This window comes from Neolamprologus multifasciatus, chromosome 8 (assembly GCF_963576455.1).
Source record: "Neolamprologus multifasciatus chromosome 8, fNeoMul1.2, whole genome shotgun sequence".
Classification (NCBI taxonomy): Eukaryota; Metazoa; Chordata; class Actinopteri; order Cichliformes; family Cichlidae; genus Neolamprologus; species Neolamprologus multifasciatus.
The window spans coordinates 9,665,578-9,678,427 of NC_140446.1; the positions used below are offsets into that span (position 1 = coordinate 9,665,578).

The window sequence follows — 12,850 nt, forward strand, 5'->3', positions numbered from 1 at the left end:
TCCTGTAAGCTTCGGGCAGGCCTTGTTTGTCCATGCTTGGACCAACTTTATCCATCTGCAGCCTGCAAGACTACAGGACGCACACAAGTAATGCAGTAATGCCTACTACAGGACGCTTCAAACGCTTGTTACTTAAGGTGAGGATTAGGCGTCCTGGTGCGCTGGCACAACTCGCACGTTTTGGTTCCAAGTTACGTCCCGCACGTGCTTTTCACACTAGGTTCAACCACAGTTAGTAGCCTAGGTAGATGAAGAGCAGATGCCCATTTCCTTAATCCTTAATTAGCCTTCTGCTTCTATTATTCACAAGTGTTTTATTTTTTTATACCTCTTTGCTTCTTTTTCACACCTTTTCTCATTGTCTCTGTTTTAAAGAGTCTTTCATAATTTTTTAATGTTTCTCTGTTTTGATTATCTTGTGATTTTCTCCCTTGTTTTTAATACACTGCCTCACCAAAAAAACAAAAAGGTCACCATGTGGATTTACTAAGCAAATAGGTAAAAGCCTTCTACTGGATAATTACTGCAGTGATTAATAGGTTTCAGGTCTGCAACAGTGAGTAACTTCTTCTTTCTCCAAACCACCATATCGGAAGACATCTCCTCTGGTCCTGGAAAAGATGCTTCTTCGTTTCAGAAGGGTCAAGTTACTGCATCAAGCAAAGAGCACAATAAAGAAGACTGCTGAAACCTCTAAAATTAGGTTAAGAAGTGCCAAAGGCATTACTGACAACCCGGAAGGATAGTGGTGAAACATCATCTTTGAGGAAGAAATGTAATCAGGAAGTAATCTTGAATAACTGCGATCGGACACCCCTTTAACATTTGCTGAAGTCGAGCGCTAAAACGAAAGGGAAATAAGAGCATTTCAAAAGGTGAGGAGAGCTTAATGGATCGGTGCCAAACGGCTGTGCACGCCTAACAAAACCGCTTATCAATAAAGCAAATCAGAAAAAAGGCTTTGGTTTGCTTGGAAGCAAAGAGATTGTAAAAAGTGGAAAAAGGTGACATGGTCAGAGGAATCTGGATGTTTAATCTGTTTTCCAGAGCGATCAGTATATCTGAGTAAGAGGAGAGGTGGATGAAGCGATGAAGCCTGTGGGAGCAGTGTTATGATCTGGGTTTGCGTCAGCCGGTCAGGTTGAGCAATGTTATGCACCTGAAAACATCGGGTCAGCTGACTACCTGATTAGACTGAATCATTTTTCATCAACTGATTTTTTTTCTCCTCGATGGCGCAGCCGCGTTCCAAGATTGCAACGACAGGAATCGTTAGGCTGAAACTGTGAAAGAGTCCGGAAAATCTACATGTTGGAGCAGACTTCATGCAGGGGTCCCGACTCTCATCTCTCCAAGAGAGGGAGCTCTGGGCTGAACAACTGATGCATACCTGAATGAAAATAAATGAAGTGACATTGCACAAGCTTTTCAAAACGATGCAACAATGCAACAAAGTTAAAGGTGGTCCAATGAAATGTAAGAGTCCTCCCACTGCGCCAGACAATGGGAAACTGGCTTGGCTCGTTACTCAGACTGGGTCGTCTGGCTTTGTCAATTTTGCTCAGATTCATCCTGTTCAATCACAGACTGCAATAGGTGTAAGATCATCAACATGAATCACTCCAGTGAGTGGTCATAATGTTTTAGCTCGTGGTGTAGGGGGTTTACAGTGATAAAAATTATGAATGTAACAATATTATATTATCTGTTTTTGGTCTCTAGCAGCTGATGATTGAAACAAGTGGCTCTTTATCTGCTCAGAGCCCCAATATATTTACCAGCTATTCTCTAACCTACCATCTGGTGTTGGGCAGGTAACCTGCAGTAACTATACAAAGGTTTTACAGTGACCTGCTGCTGGACAACATGGTACCAATTAATCCTGCACCCCATAAAAAGAAAACAATAAGCAGAAAAATCTAAACTGCACACAAAACATTACACTTAAATTATAAATAAAAGCACGTGCCTGAATCTAATGCAATGCACATGAGCTTCAGTCTATTCTGCTCCCCTGATATTATTCACGTCCCCTGATAATTCAGCTGTTATGAATAATGGGAACCCCGTGAACTGGTTGTTGATTTTAAAAAAACAAACAGTTTAATTATAAACATAATGAGGAACAAACAAATAAACATCCCCCTCGCACGCCTCCTCCGAGCTCTCCCACCTTGCCAAAGCTGCCTTTGCCGAGAACCTTGATGAAGTTGAAATCCTTCAGGCTCCTCCTCTGGCTCTCTCCGTTCTGCCTGGCTGCCGAGGAGGACGAGGAAGAGGAGGTGGTGGAGGAGGAAGAGGAGGAAGAGTGCTGGGGTCCCTGCTGGTCGAGCGACAGCGCGTCCTGCAGGCGATCCAGCTCTGCCAAGTCTGTGGGTGTCATCGGAAAAGCAGATCAGACATCAGCAAAAACAGGCTGGCTGACTTTTCTCTTTTTTCCTGTCAGCGTTCAACTCAATTATACGGAAATAAGAGCTGTTTAGAGGCATTACACGTTTGTTACTGATTGCTTTTCAATAACCTTTGAAAAAAAAACAAAAACAAAACATGATAACATCCTCTGTTAAAACCTGGAATGATTCACTCCCCAGACCAGGACGATTAAATAACAGCAGCGAGCGGCGCCGTTGTCATCGGCGTTTGGCTCGACGAGAACAAACAAACAAAAAAAAAATGGGACGACTTCCACAAAGAGAAAGTTAACTTTTTTATTTCTCAGCTTGCAAAGTGTGATAATGCGATGACTAACTGTGACAACCAAATGGTGGTGGGCGGTGGAGGGATAATTCAATTTTAGCCTGTTTTAGAAAAAAAAGAGAGAAAGAAAAAAACAATAACATTTAACTTATTTTTTAAAAACAGCAACAATCGAATGACTAACCCTCAGTGGTAGAATTAACACATTAAACCGCCCCCCGCCGTACCCATCTCGAAGCAGGCTTTTAAACGTCTTTTTGTTGATGTTGCGTATGTGGTTTTTTTGGTGTGTGTGTGTGTCGTGTTACCCTGTTGTGAGGGGGAGGTGGGGACAGCTGGCTGGCTGAAGCTGTTCTCCTCAGTCTGAGAGTGCTCAGGAGGAGACTGGGGATGGTCCTGCCCTGGAGTCAACTGAAGAAAGAGAGAGACACAGAGAGAGTCAACATGGCCGTGCCTTTGGGCTGTCCTCTAAAAATCTGTTTCCTGAATCACGAGTCACGGAGGTGAATCCAAGTTTCTCAGCTGAAAATCGGAGCTTTGAAGCTGCTTTTTACACGTCCAACGCAGGCCTGAACTTTTAAAGGCATTACTAAACACGGGAGCACGTGAGAATACAAATGCGCAACGCAGTCGCTCCCACACAAAGTCTGTGTGATGTCTGATTGACCCAGTGTAAGAATAAAGCAGGTAATAACTCGGTGAATTCACAGCGAGCGAGTGGGCGTCATGTGTCCTGCCTCCTGTGTGCTCTCCCTAACCCAAACCACGCGGAGTATTTACAGGAGTGAGAACCCATCTGAAACAGACTCCTGCCGTTGTGTGCCGCGTGTGAGCGAGGACATCTTTGAACAACGTCCCGAACTGATACTCCAGAGTCTGAAAACAGCTTGTGCTTTTCATCCAACAGTAACAGAAATACATTCAGTTTGAAATGCGTAGTTGGACAAATAGATGGACACCCTTTGAGACGCCTTCGGAGTAAAATGCAAAGATGTGCACCACACGATGATGAAAAACAGACGGTTAGCTTAGCTGAGCTTCCCACAAACACTGGAAAAAAAGAAGGAACCAGCAAGCCCCTTAATTAATGAAGCTCCTTAATTAGCACATTATACATGTGACTCCACAGGTTAACCTGCCGGCCTCAGGGAAGGTGCTACACCCTGGGAAAAGTCCCAAATGCATTTTCTGTGCACATCTGAGGTGCTGGAGTTTATTTCCTCGGGTAGAACTCGAGCTCACCACCTGTACATACATGACAACGGTATTTCTCTCTATAAGGACTGAAACAAGTCTTTTCCCATACCATCTTCCTATTTCTCTTGCATTAACAAGGGGAGTTTTGTGGAAACTGGACAAGTGGAGGACAACTTAAGTGGTAGGCCTAAAGAAAATGCAGCAGATGAGCAGTATTTAGAAGCCACGTCCTTAAGAGAAAATCCAGTAAAGACCTGACACGGGCGGCTCGTTACCTTCCTCCTGCGCTGCGCAGTGTTGGAGATCTTGTCAGGTGTGACTCCCAGGTCAGACAGGACCTTGGCGATTCCTCGGGCGTCCACGCCGCAGTTAGGAGCTACATTGGTCTCGCACCGCCTGTGCACATTCATCTTACACACTGTAAAAAAAAAAGAAAGAAAATGTGAAATTTAAACATATAAACCATGTCTCCTGCTACTACAACCTAAGTGCTCATTAAAGGCATTTTACTTTGAAAATCCAGAAATGAGTCTGCAAACTAAAAATGTATATTCTATAAAATACATTTAGTATAGTCACTAAAACACGAGTTCAGACCAAGGAAGCCATTTTTGCATGACAAAAAACAAGCACAAGTGGTGGACTTTATTTGGGGATACTTCTGAAAATTAGATTAAAAAGAAATTCTATGTATGTAGAGTCTATAGCAAAAGCCTAACACTTTTTTTTTTTTTACCAGAAATGTAATTAAACATGGGGGAAAAGCAATCATTTTTCATTTGTTATCATGTTTTAACAGATGTAATGAAAACACTGTTCGTCGTGGCATCCCTGTTTACATCATGTGGCTTCAACATGCAAATATGAGCACCTGGGCTGACATGATGTTTCCCCGTGGGCTCTCATGTAAATTCCCCACTGCTCATAAACTCACCTTTGCACTGCAGGCCCTGCCTCATGAGGCCCCACAGCAGGGAGCCGCAGTGGTCACAGAAAGTGGGGACCTTGTAGTTGTGGATACTGAACTTATGGGGCATATTAACACTGAACCGCTGTGAGCCCACCTGCAGAGGGAGACACACACAGAAGAACACACAGACACACACACGCGGGGGCATTAACGAGAGGTCAGGGTGGCATTATCAGAGGAGCGTTCTGACACACATCGCTTTAAGCAACAGATTTAGTCATCAGTGGCCTGAATGTTGAGCGTCTCTGTCCATATTCAGTATTTCTTTCAAGTTTAATTAAAAAAGAGGTAAAATAATGCTAATAAAGTCAAATCAAAGTGAGTTTTGGCGTATGTGTATTCTCACTGTAGAAAAAGCATTAAAAGATCATTTGTATTTCTATTGTTGGGGTTAAATTATGGAACAATGCTAACATAACCATTTAAACCTGTTTAATTTCCCACAAAAAAACAGAAACAACAGCACAGGCAGCGCACAAAGTTCAACCAACTAGTATTAGCCACAGTGCACACCGCTTTCTATGCGTAACGGCCACAAGACTACTTGGTATAGCTTTACATGTACTCTTCTCACTGTCTAAGTTATGATTTCTGAATAAAAAACAATTAATAAACTTCAGTTGAGCCTTTAGTTAGCAAATAATGAACTGAGGTCCACTAAAAATCCTCTCATTCCTGCAAAGTCTCCGTGCAGCTGAGTGTTTGCAGACGTGTGTACCTCCTCAGGTGTGTCTTCCTGCTTCTTCATGCCAGCACACTTGGTGATGATCAGCTCGTGGCAGCGTTTGTGGACGACACACGTGCACACTAAAAGGCATTCACACACAACCTTGGTCAAATAAACACATTTTCGTTTTGAACAACAGATGTGTGGGAGGCAGAGGGACATCAGCTTCATCTCAAAGTGTGCTAATCTGATTTTTCCAGCTGCAAACAAACAGTAAGCTATAAGAAAACCTTATCTGTTCTTATCATATCTCAGATCATATTTACACAATATTAAGTATGACCTGGGAGGCAAGTGTAGTTCAGCAAAGCACTGCAATGCAGCCGCACACTTCTTCGTGCCACTGCCGACCAATCCTGAAAGATCTGGTTGACCCGCTTTGAATATCAATAAGAAAAGGCTAACTAACTAAAATTACAAATAATTACAGTCTACAACAGAATGTGGGTGAGTGAGCATTACCGCTGACAGCCACACATCCTCTGCACATCTCTTCATTAATGAGAAAGACCTAATTAGGCCTACAAATCTAACACAAAAAAGACTTCGAAGAGTAGCTGAATAATGATTATTTAACAATATATTCCTTAACTTGTGTATATCTATCTATCCATATCTGTGCAGGTACTATTAGCCTGCTGACTGAGCTGCTTCCTATCTTAGCCGAAAGGGATTTTAATCGTGGGAGTTACATTTTCTGGGTTAAATGAAGGAATGAAGGTTAAATGAATAAAAAGCACAAACGGAAGAATTTTCATAGGCAGCAAAACTCACTAGGAGACATTAACAATGGATAATTCAGCAAAAACTATATCCATTACTTTCATATTCACAAGCAAAGATTAGTCTACACAGACTGTGCAGCATAAGCAACACGTCAACAGAAGCACACAAGCAGCTTCCGTTCCCTTCCTCTATCTTTACAGGATGCACTCAGGTGTACTGTTGTATTGTCACAAAACAAAACAAAAACAACCCACATGAAACATAAAAAATATGCTTCGGTTCGAGTGCAATTCGAGCCCATATGCATCAATGAAAACTGCATAGCTCAACCACCTGCTGCGCAGAGAATCATTTTGACACCTAAACACCATTCTGTTATCAAAACATCTTTATTATGGTTGCATATTTAAACCAGGGGGAAAAAGAAATGCACCGCGTTTAACCACAGACAGCTGTGTTGATAGAGGCATGCTGTTTAAACTACAGGTGAGACAATAAAATATGATCCAGGAAGTCCAGTTGGCGTACCAGACGAATGGATTTAAGGCTTATTTATCAAAGGCCAAATTACTTCAGCACAGGCCTCGGTAGGGTTGTAGACTCCAGATGGACGGGCTGAACTGTTGAACTCATTCTTCATTCTTCATTAATGACTCAGTTAAGTAATGTTTTGACTGTTAGTTGCTCCCATCTGACCAAATTCTCATTGGTTGAACGACCGACAGTATAAGTAATACAAATATGGTGAATATCATTCGAGTTTTAAAATAAAACTGGGTTAAAAGGATGCGAAATGCTGAAAATATACACAAGTATTTAATGTTTAATGTATAAGCCTGGCAGGAAGAGGTACTCACAGACTCTGAGGATTTTTAAAACTCCTTAAAGTTGCCACAAATGTGAAGTTAACAGCAGATAAACTGCATTCACCTTAAAGCAAAGGTAAGAGAGGCACAACTTTTGCTGGCTGCACAGTTTCAACCACTCCACCTTCACCTTTTCCACCGCTAAGCTGCATAACATCTTCCACCCGCACCTCCACAGGCTGCATTATGAAGTGCAGTAATGAAGTACCCTAAAGAGTCTGTTAAATAACACTACGAGTTCAAGCTGAATTTTTAGGATATTCGCAAGCACAGAGAAGAAAAAAAGCCTGTGCATGTCATTTTTAATACTATTATGCTTCATTTTGTTTTCTGCTCGTGTAACGCTGTAAATGCGTGGCTCTGGGGTGATGGCGTGGGACCAAATCACAGCTGTCACTCAGCAACATGTAATCCCTCTTGTGTTCTCATGCTTGAATAATAAATGATGCGCAATGTTACTTCAGAAATTGGAGTCTGCTGGAGAAAAGTACTCACCCTGACACTGGTATCCCTGCTTCCCCAGCACGCCCCTATCAGATCACACACAGAAGAGTCAGCATTTCAGCGCCATCACAGCAAGCGAAACGGGTCAGATACATGCGATAGATGTTTCACCCACCAGATGAAATCTCTGCAGTGTGAGCAGTAGGTCGGCTGTCTAAGGTAGGTGGCCATGAACTTGTGTCCATTGACTTGATGGACGCGCCTACGGACGGCGCCCTGTCGCCGGCGAGGGCCGATCCTCTCGCGAAACACGCGCTCCTCATTCTCGTTGGTTCCTGAAGCTGCAGAGGAAAGAAAAACAGTCAAGGTTATGATGGTTAGCAAACAGAGATGCGCTGCAGAGCACTGATTTGGACTGTCGCCTCACAGCCTGTGTGGGTTCCCTCACCTACTTCCTCCCACAGTCCTAAGACATGCATGTTAGGTTAACTGGTGATTTTGAAATGGCCATAGGTGTGGATGGAAGCTAGATAAGGTTCTTAAGTGCTGAGAATAAAACGTCGTGTGAAAATGTGTGAAAAGGCAAACAGTTCTTGTGATGTCATGGCGTGATCATTATGATCAGACTAGAAAATTACTATACAAAGACCAGTCCTGTCCATATAACTAGTTTAAAACAATTATAGAAAATGTCTTTAGCTCTTTAGTTTAAGTCTTTTTCAATTTTGTCAACTCGGCAGGCATTAGAGAGATTTTGTGTGCTATGTTTACTGATGTCCACATGACTTAATCAGCCAATTTCCAGTGTTTTCCACCATGGCCAGTGACCAGCCGGTTCCACATGACTGATTGTGAGTTGGCCAATTTCGTGCATGTGGAACACACACACACACCGGCACAGGTAAGTAAACGGTGTGAAAATGTGTACAACAGCAAACCTAGTGAGACACTTAATCATTTTAAAGAAGCTAACAAAGGAAAAGTGGCTAAAGCTAACCAGCGCTCAGCGTGAGCTACCAGCCGTGAGCCTCGGTATGAGCAACTAATCAAAGCAGGAAAATTAAGGGGATAAGGAAAAAAGAGGAACTTATAAATTTATATTGTTATCTGGTTCATTTATAAACATACTGGAAAATTATAATAGTACCTGAATTTTGTTTTGTTATATAAATCTGCTGCAGCTGATTTTGTTTGTGAAGAAAAATATGAAACTAAAAGAAAACATAATGCTATAATAACTCTAGTCACAAGTATATGAGCAACATGTAATCTTAATGATGCAACAGTCTGGTGTCTGGTGTTAAAGAGCTGGATCGGCGACAACGTGCCAATCTATTCAGTGTTTTCCTGCGTATACCGTCCACAGGTCAGCAGCAGGTAGCAGCAGAGCTCGTAGGAAGTTAACAGCAAAGGGTTGGCAGTTCGGAGCGTTTTCCACACTCGCTATGTCAACAGCTTGTCTTTGTTTGTTTATAAACCATTTAACTTAACTGCAAACTGTGAGTCAAGTGAGTCGACATGACTGAGAAGCGCTGACGCGACATTGTTTTTGTTTCTCTTTGTCGCTCGTTCACTTTCACCGGTTATGTTCGGTCAGAGACACATTACACAAAGCAGAAACTACAAGCAGGCTGGTCCAGTGTAACACCTGCTGGGAACCTTTCAGTGCATTTATGATAACCTAACATCCCGGCATGTTCAAATTATTATTTAACTTTGGTTGTCTCTTGTCGGGTCCACGTGCGACGTGTGCAGGAGCAGAAAAAACAGCAAGCAGGAGCTTAATGACTCCTACACTGAGCTGAAAAGAGACTAGTGTGAGTAAATTAGATGAATGCAATTTTTTTTTATTGTTTAATGTGTTTGTTTTGGGCCTGTTGTTATATGCATATGTATTTATTTGTTAGGAAAAGAAAGTAGCCTGACGTTGTGTTACAGATCAAGAATTATTCCCAGTATTTTCCTCACAGATATGAACACAGCTTATTGATTCAGTGCTGGTATCAGGTCATCACCAGCAGACCGCTGTAGTGAAGGTATCGGTATTATACTCGAAGTAGAAAAAGTTGGCCTCACAGTTAAATGTGCAAAAAACTGTCTTGAGTTTTGTGGTTTTCTGAGTCAGTCTTGGCTCAGAGTATTCACACACATCACTGAGCTGCTTCGATTGTACAAATAAGGATCATTTGCATCGTGTTGCCGAGGACGTTTAATCATTCAGCAGCCTCTCATCTTCCTCTGTCACCCCCCCACCCCTTCTTTCTCACACAACACCCCACACCTACCAGCGGCCTATGCATACGTACGTGTGCGGGCTATTTATACTTTCATGTGTGGGCACTAAAACGAAGGATAGCATATTAAAATACTCCTCCTCAGCCAGCGCCATCCAATCAGGCATTCACTTCCTCTCTGCATCTCCCCTGGAAGATAAATGCTTTCCGAGGGCAACCTTAAGACAAGAGAACCACCTCCACTCTCCCTCCCACACGCACTCCTTCTCTCCGCGCTCCTGTCCTAGTTTGCCTTTCTTTTCACTCGCCCAGCATCTCTCTCTAGGGTGCGCTATAGATGTGGTTACCGCTGAGCCTCTCCAGAGTTCGATTTCAGACAGGCTGTCTAGGGACTCTGTGTGTGTGTGTAAGTGTGAGTTTTTGTGTGTAACTGTGTGTGTGTGAGATGCTGGTGTTGGTCAGGGTGGCAGCTAAACAGGCCATTACTGGGATCACTTTGTTTTACATAATACATCATCCATCTGTCTAGGACACACAAAGTCACACACACACACACACACACACACACACACACACACAAGCATGTTAACAAGAAGAGTTGAGGAGGCATAACAACAGGTAAGAGTTATCACCGTAGAGACAAGCGTACTCTGGACAAGCCGGGTGGTCACCCAATAAATGTACACGTCACCACACACGCATACGCACATGCACAGACACACACATGCACGGGCAAGTAGGCGATTCGCTTTTGCAGAAGGATCCGAAAGCAGGAAATCGTATATAAATATAAATTAAAATTAAATTAAGAACAAAACAAAAAAATTAAGCTGCATTTCCGGAAAAGAAGAAATAGCCGTGGAGACGGTCCCTCTAATGCCGAGGGCGTTTATCGATATGTTTGTGGAAGTAAAGCTGAGCTGCTCAGAGAAAATGAAATGAAAGCACTGGGGGGAAAAAATGAAAGCGACACTTTGAACATCTTAAATAAATTTGCAGATTAGTGGGCGATGCACCACATCGCTTTCTTTTGTGGTATTTAACAAATGTCAGCATTTTCATTAAAATACTGAGGAATTTTAAACCCATTCCCCTGCAATTACTGCTTAATTGCTGCCATCGTGGGAAGACACACCAGAAAACTCAGTGTGCGTGCTTTCAACCCCCAAAAAACATTGATGTCAGGTGTGTCAGCTTCTTTTTAAATCCTAAATTAGACTGTAGATTCATGTGTGTAAACCTTTTTCTGTTATTGTATTACTTTAGTGTTATTACTACTATATTAATGTTACTCATATAGTAATTGATATTAATGATATGCTGATCTGCCTCCATCCACTAGCCACCTCTTGTGAATAAGGAAGCAGTTAAAGGAAGCTTCTTTTTCCCCCATAGTATCGAGCTTGAAACTCTAGCATCGCGCCACCGTACTCGTTATACCTCCCAACATGCAGCAGGTCTTCAGTGACCTGGTTAGAGTAAGGTTGCACACACGATGGGTCACATACTAGTCGGTGTTACCTTTGAAACCACCTTTCTGCACTTCTTCAGTTACAAGAATTACATTTGCCAAAGAAGGGAAATTTCCATCTGAATCTTTGGTTAACCATAACCTGGTCATCACCGTCTCGCTGGATGTGAAGTGCCTGAATTAGCAGTTGGACAGAAACCAGATCAAATTCAACAAATTTAACTGCAAAGTTCAAATTTGCTTATATTCTATTAACACAAATGGAAAGTGCAACACGGCATTATAAACCTTTAAATGTCTGGTATTTCTCCTCTTAATGGAATGAATTTAAAATATTTCACATTGATATAGATGCTTATATATTTTAGTATATCTAAACTTCCCTTGACTACCAAAATGCAGCTAAACGTTTACACTAAAAAGTACTCAAAAACGAATAAACAAACCAACATAAAGGCACGTTTTGTCTCATTCTTCAATTATCTGAGAATTTTCTTTATTTATAAGTATTTTGTATTGAGGAGACGAGAACACAGAGAAAGAGAAAGGAAAGCCTGTGTTTTCTAGGAAAACAGGAAGGACTTCGGGTTTGGAGTTTGGGTTTTTTTACATTTCAAAGGAGGGAACTGGCAAGGATGCACACTTTTCATAGTGCTGTTTGTCTGATTTCTGCTCTCTGCTTATAAAACATCTGCTCTTCCACCAAAGGAAAACCATCAAGACTGTGATTAAAAGATATGTAACAAGTTTTATTTATTTAAAATGTGATCTATTTTACACAACACTGAAATACATTTGTGTTCAACAAATGGGCCAGAATATCAGGAAAATACATAAAAATCTGTCAACCAATGTTGAGTCTTAAATATTTATGGAACAACAGGACTTCTGTGTGTGAAGTCGCCGCCCACATCCTGCCACAGCCCTGCCACTCTGGTGAAGGCTCACGAAGATGCAGATGCCTCCTCTAAGTCCCTTCTATTATCAACATATCACTGAGTTAGCACTGAATTTGTTTGCCCTCAAATCTACTATATATCAATATCAGAAGTAAATAAGCATGTTTATGTATGTTTTTGTGTGTTAAAGCCCTGCCTTCAGTTTAGGAGATGAAGCTTGAGGTGAGGAAATAGTGCAGGGGGAGGCATAATGAGAAAGAGATCATTAAATTATACATGTACAAATGTATAATTCAAATGAATTTGAAAGAACTGTTTCTGATCTTTACATTAATGGTAAGTTATAAGGCCTATTACACATGTGGCCGGTCTCTAGTCACATAGATAAAGTGCAATTAGGCGGAACAGCGATGTCCACCTTGGCCACTGTATTCAAGACGGCGGGCAACATGGTGGCCTTCACATTTATTTTTAATGGATTAATTTAATTAAAATGCATCAGTGTCATATCAGGCTGTTTTAGTTGATTCATTATGAGAACGTCCATCCTTTATCTCCCCATGAATAATAAGCTCATGTGCTCTTTCCCATCCAGTACACACAGCATCGATGCTCGCTG

General features: G+C 41.9%; 1 protein-coding gene across 1 annotated transcript in view; it reads right to left on the minus strand.

Annotated features, from left to right (window-relative positions):
• prkcea (protein kinase C, epsilon a) overlaps window positions 1-12,850 on the minus strand; it is a 57,980-nt gene that overhangs the window by 7,787 nt on the left and 37,343 nt on the right. Inside the window, exons 3-9 of the mRNA XM_085171267.1 lie at window positions 7,803-7,968; window positions 7,679-7,713; window positions 5,583-5,671; window positions 4,829-4,958; window positions 4,170-4,312; window positions 3,006-3,108; window positions 2,174-2,370 (exon numbers count right to left, since the gene is read on the minus strand). Coding sequence (XP_085027393.1) covers window positions 2,174-2,370; window positions 3,006-3,108; window positions 4,170-4,312; window positions 4,829-4,958; window positions 5,583-5,671; window positions 7,679-7,713; window positions 7,803-7,968 — 863 coding nt within the window. The remainder of the gene's footprint in view (window positions 1-2,173; window positions 2,371-3,005; window positions 3,109-4,169; window positions 4,313-4,828; window positions 4,959-5,582; window positions 5,672-7,678; window positions 7,714-7,802; window positions 7,969-12,850) is intronic.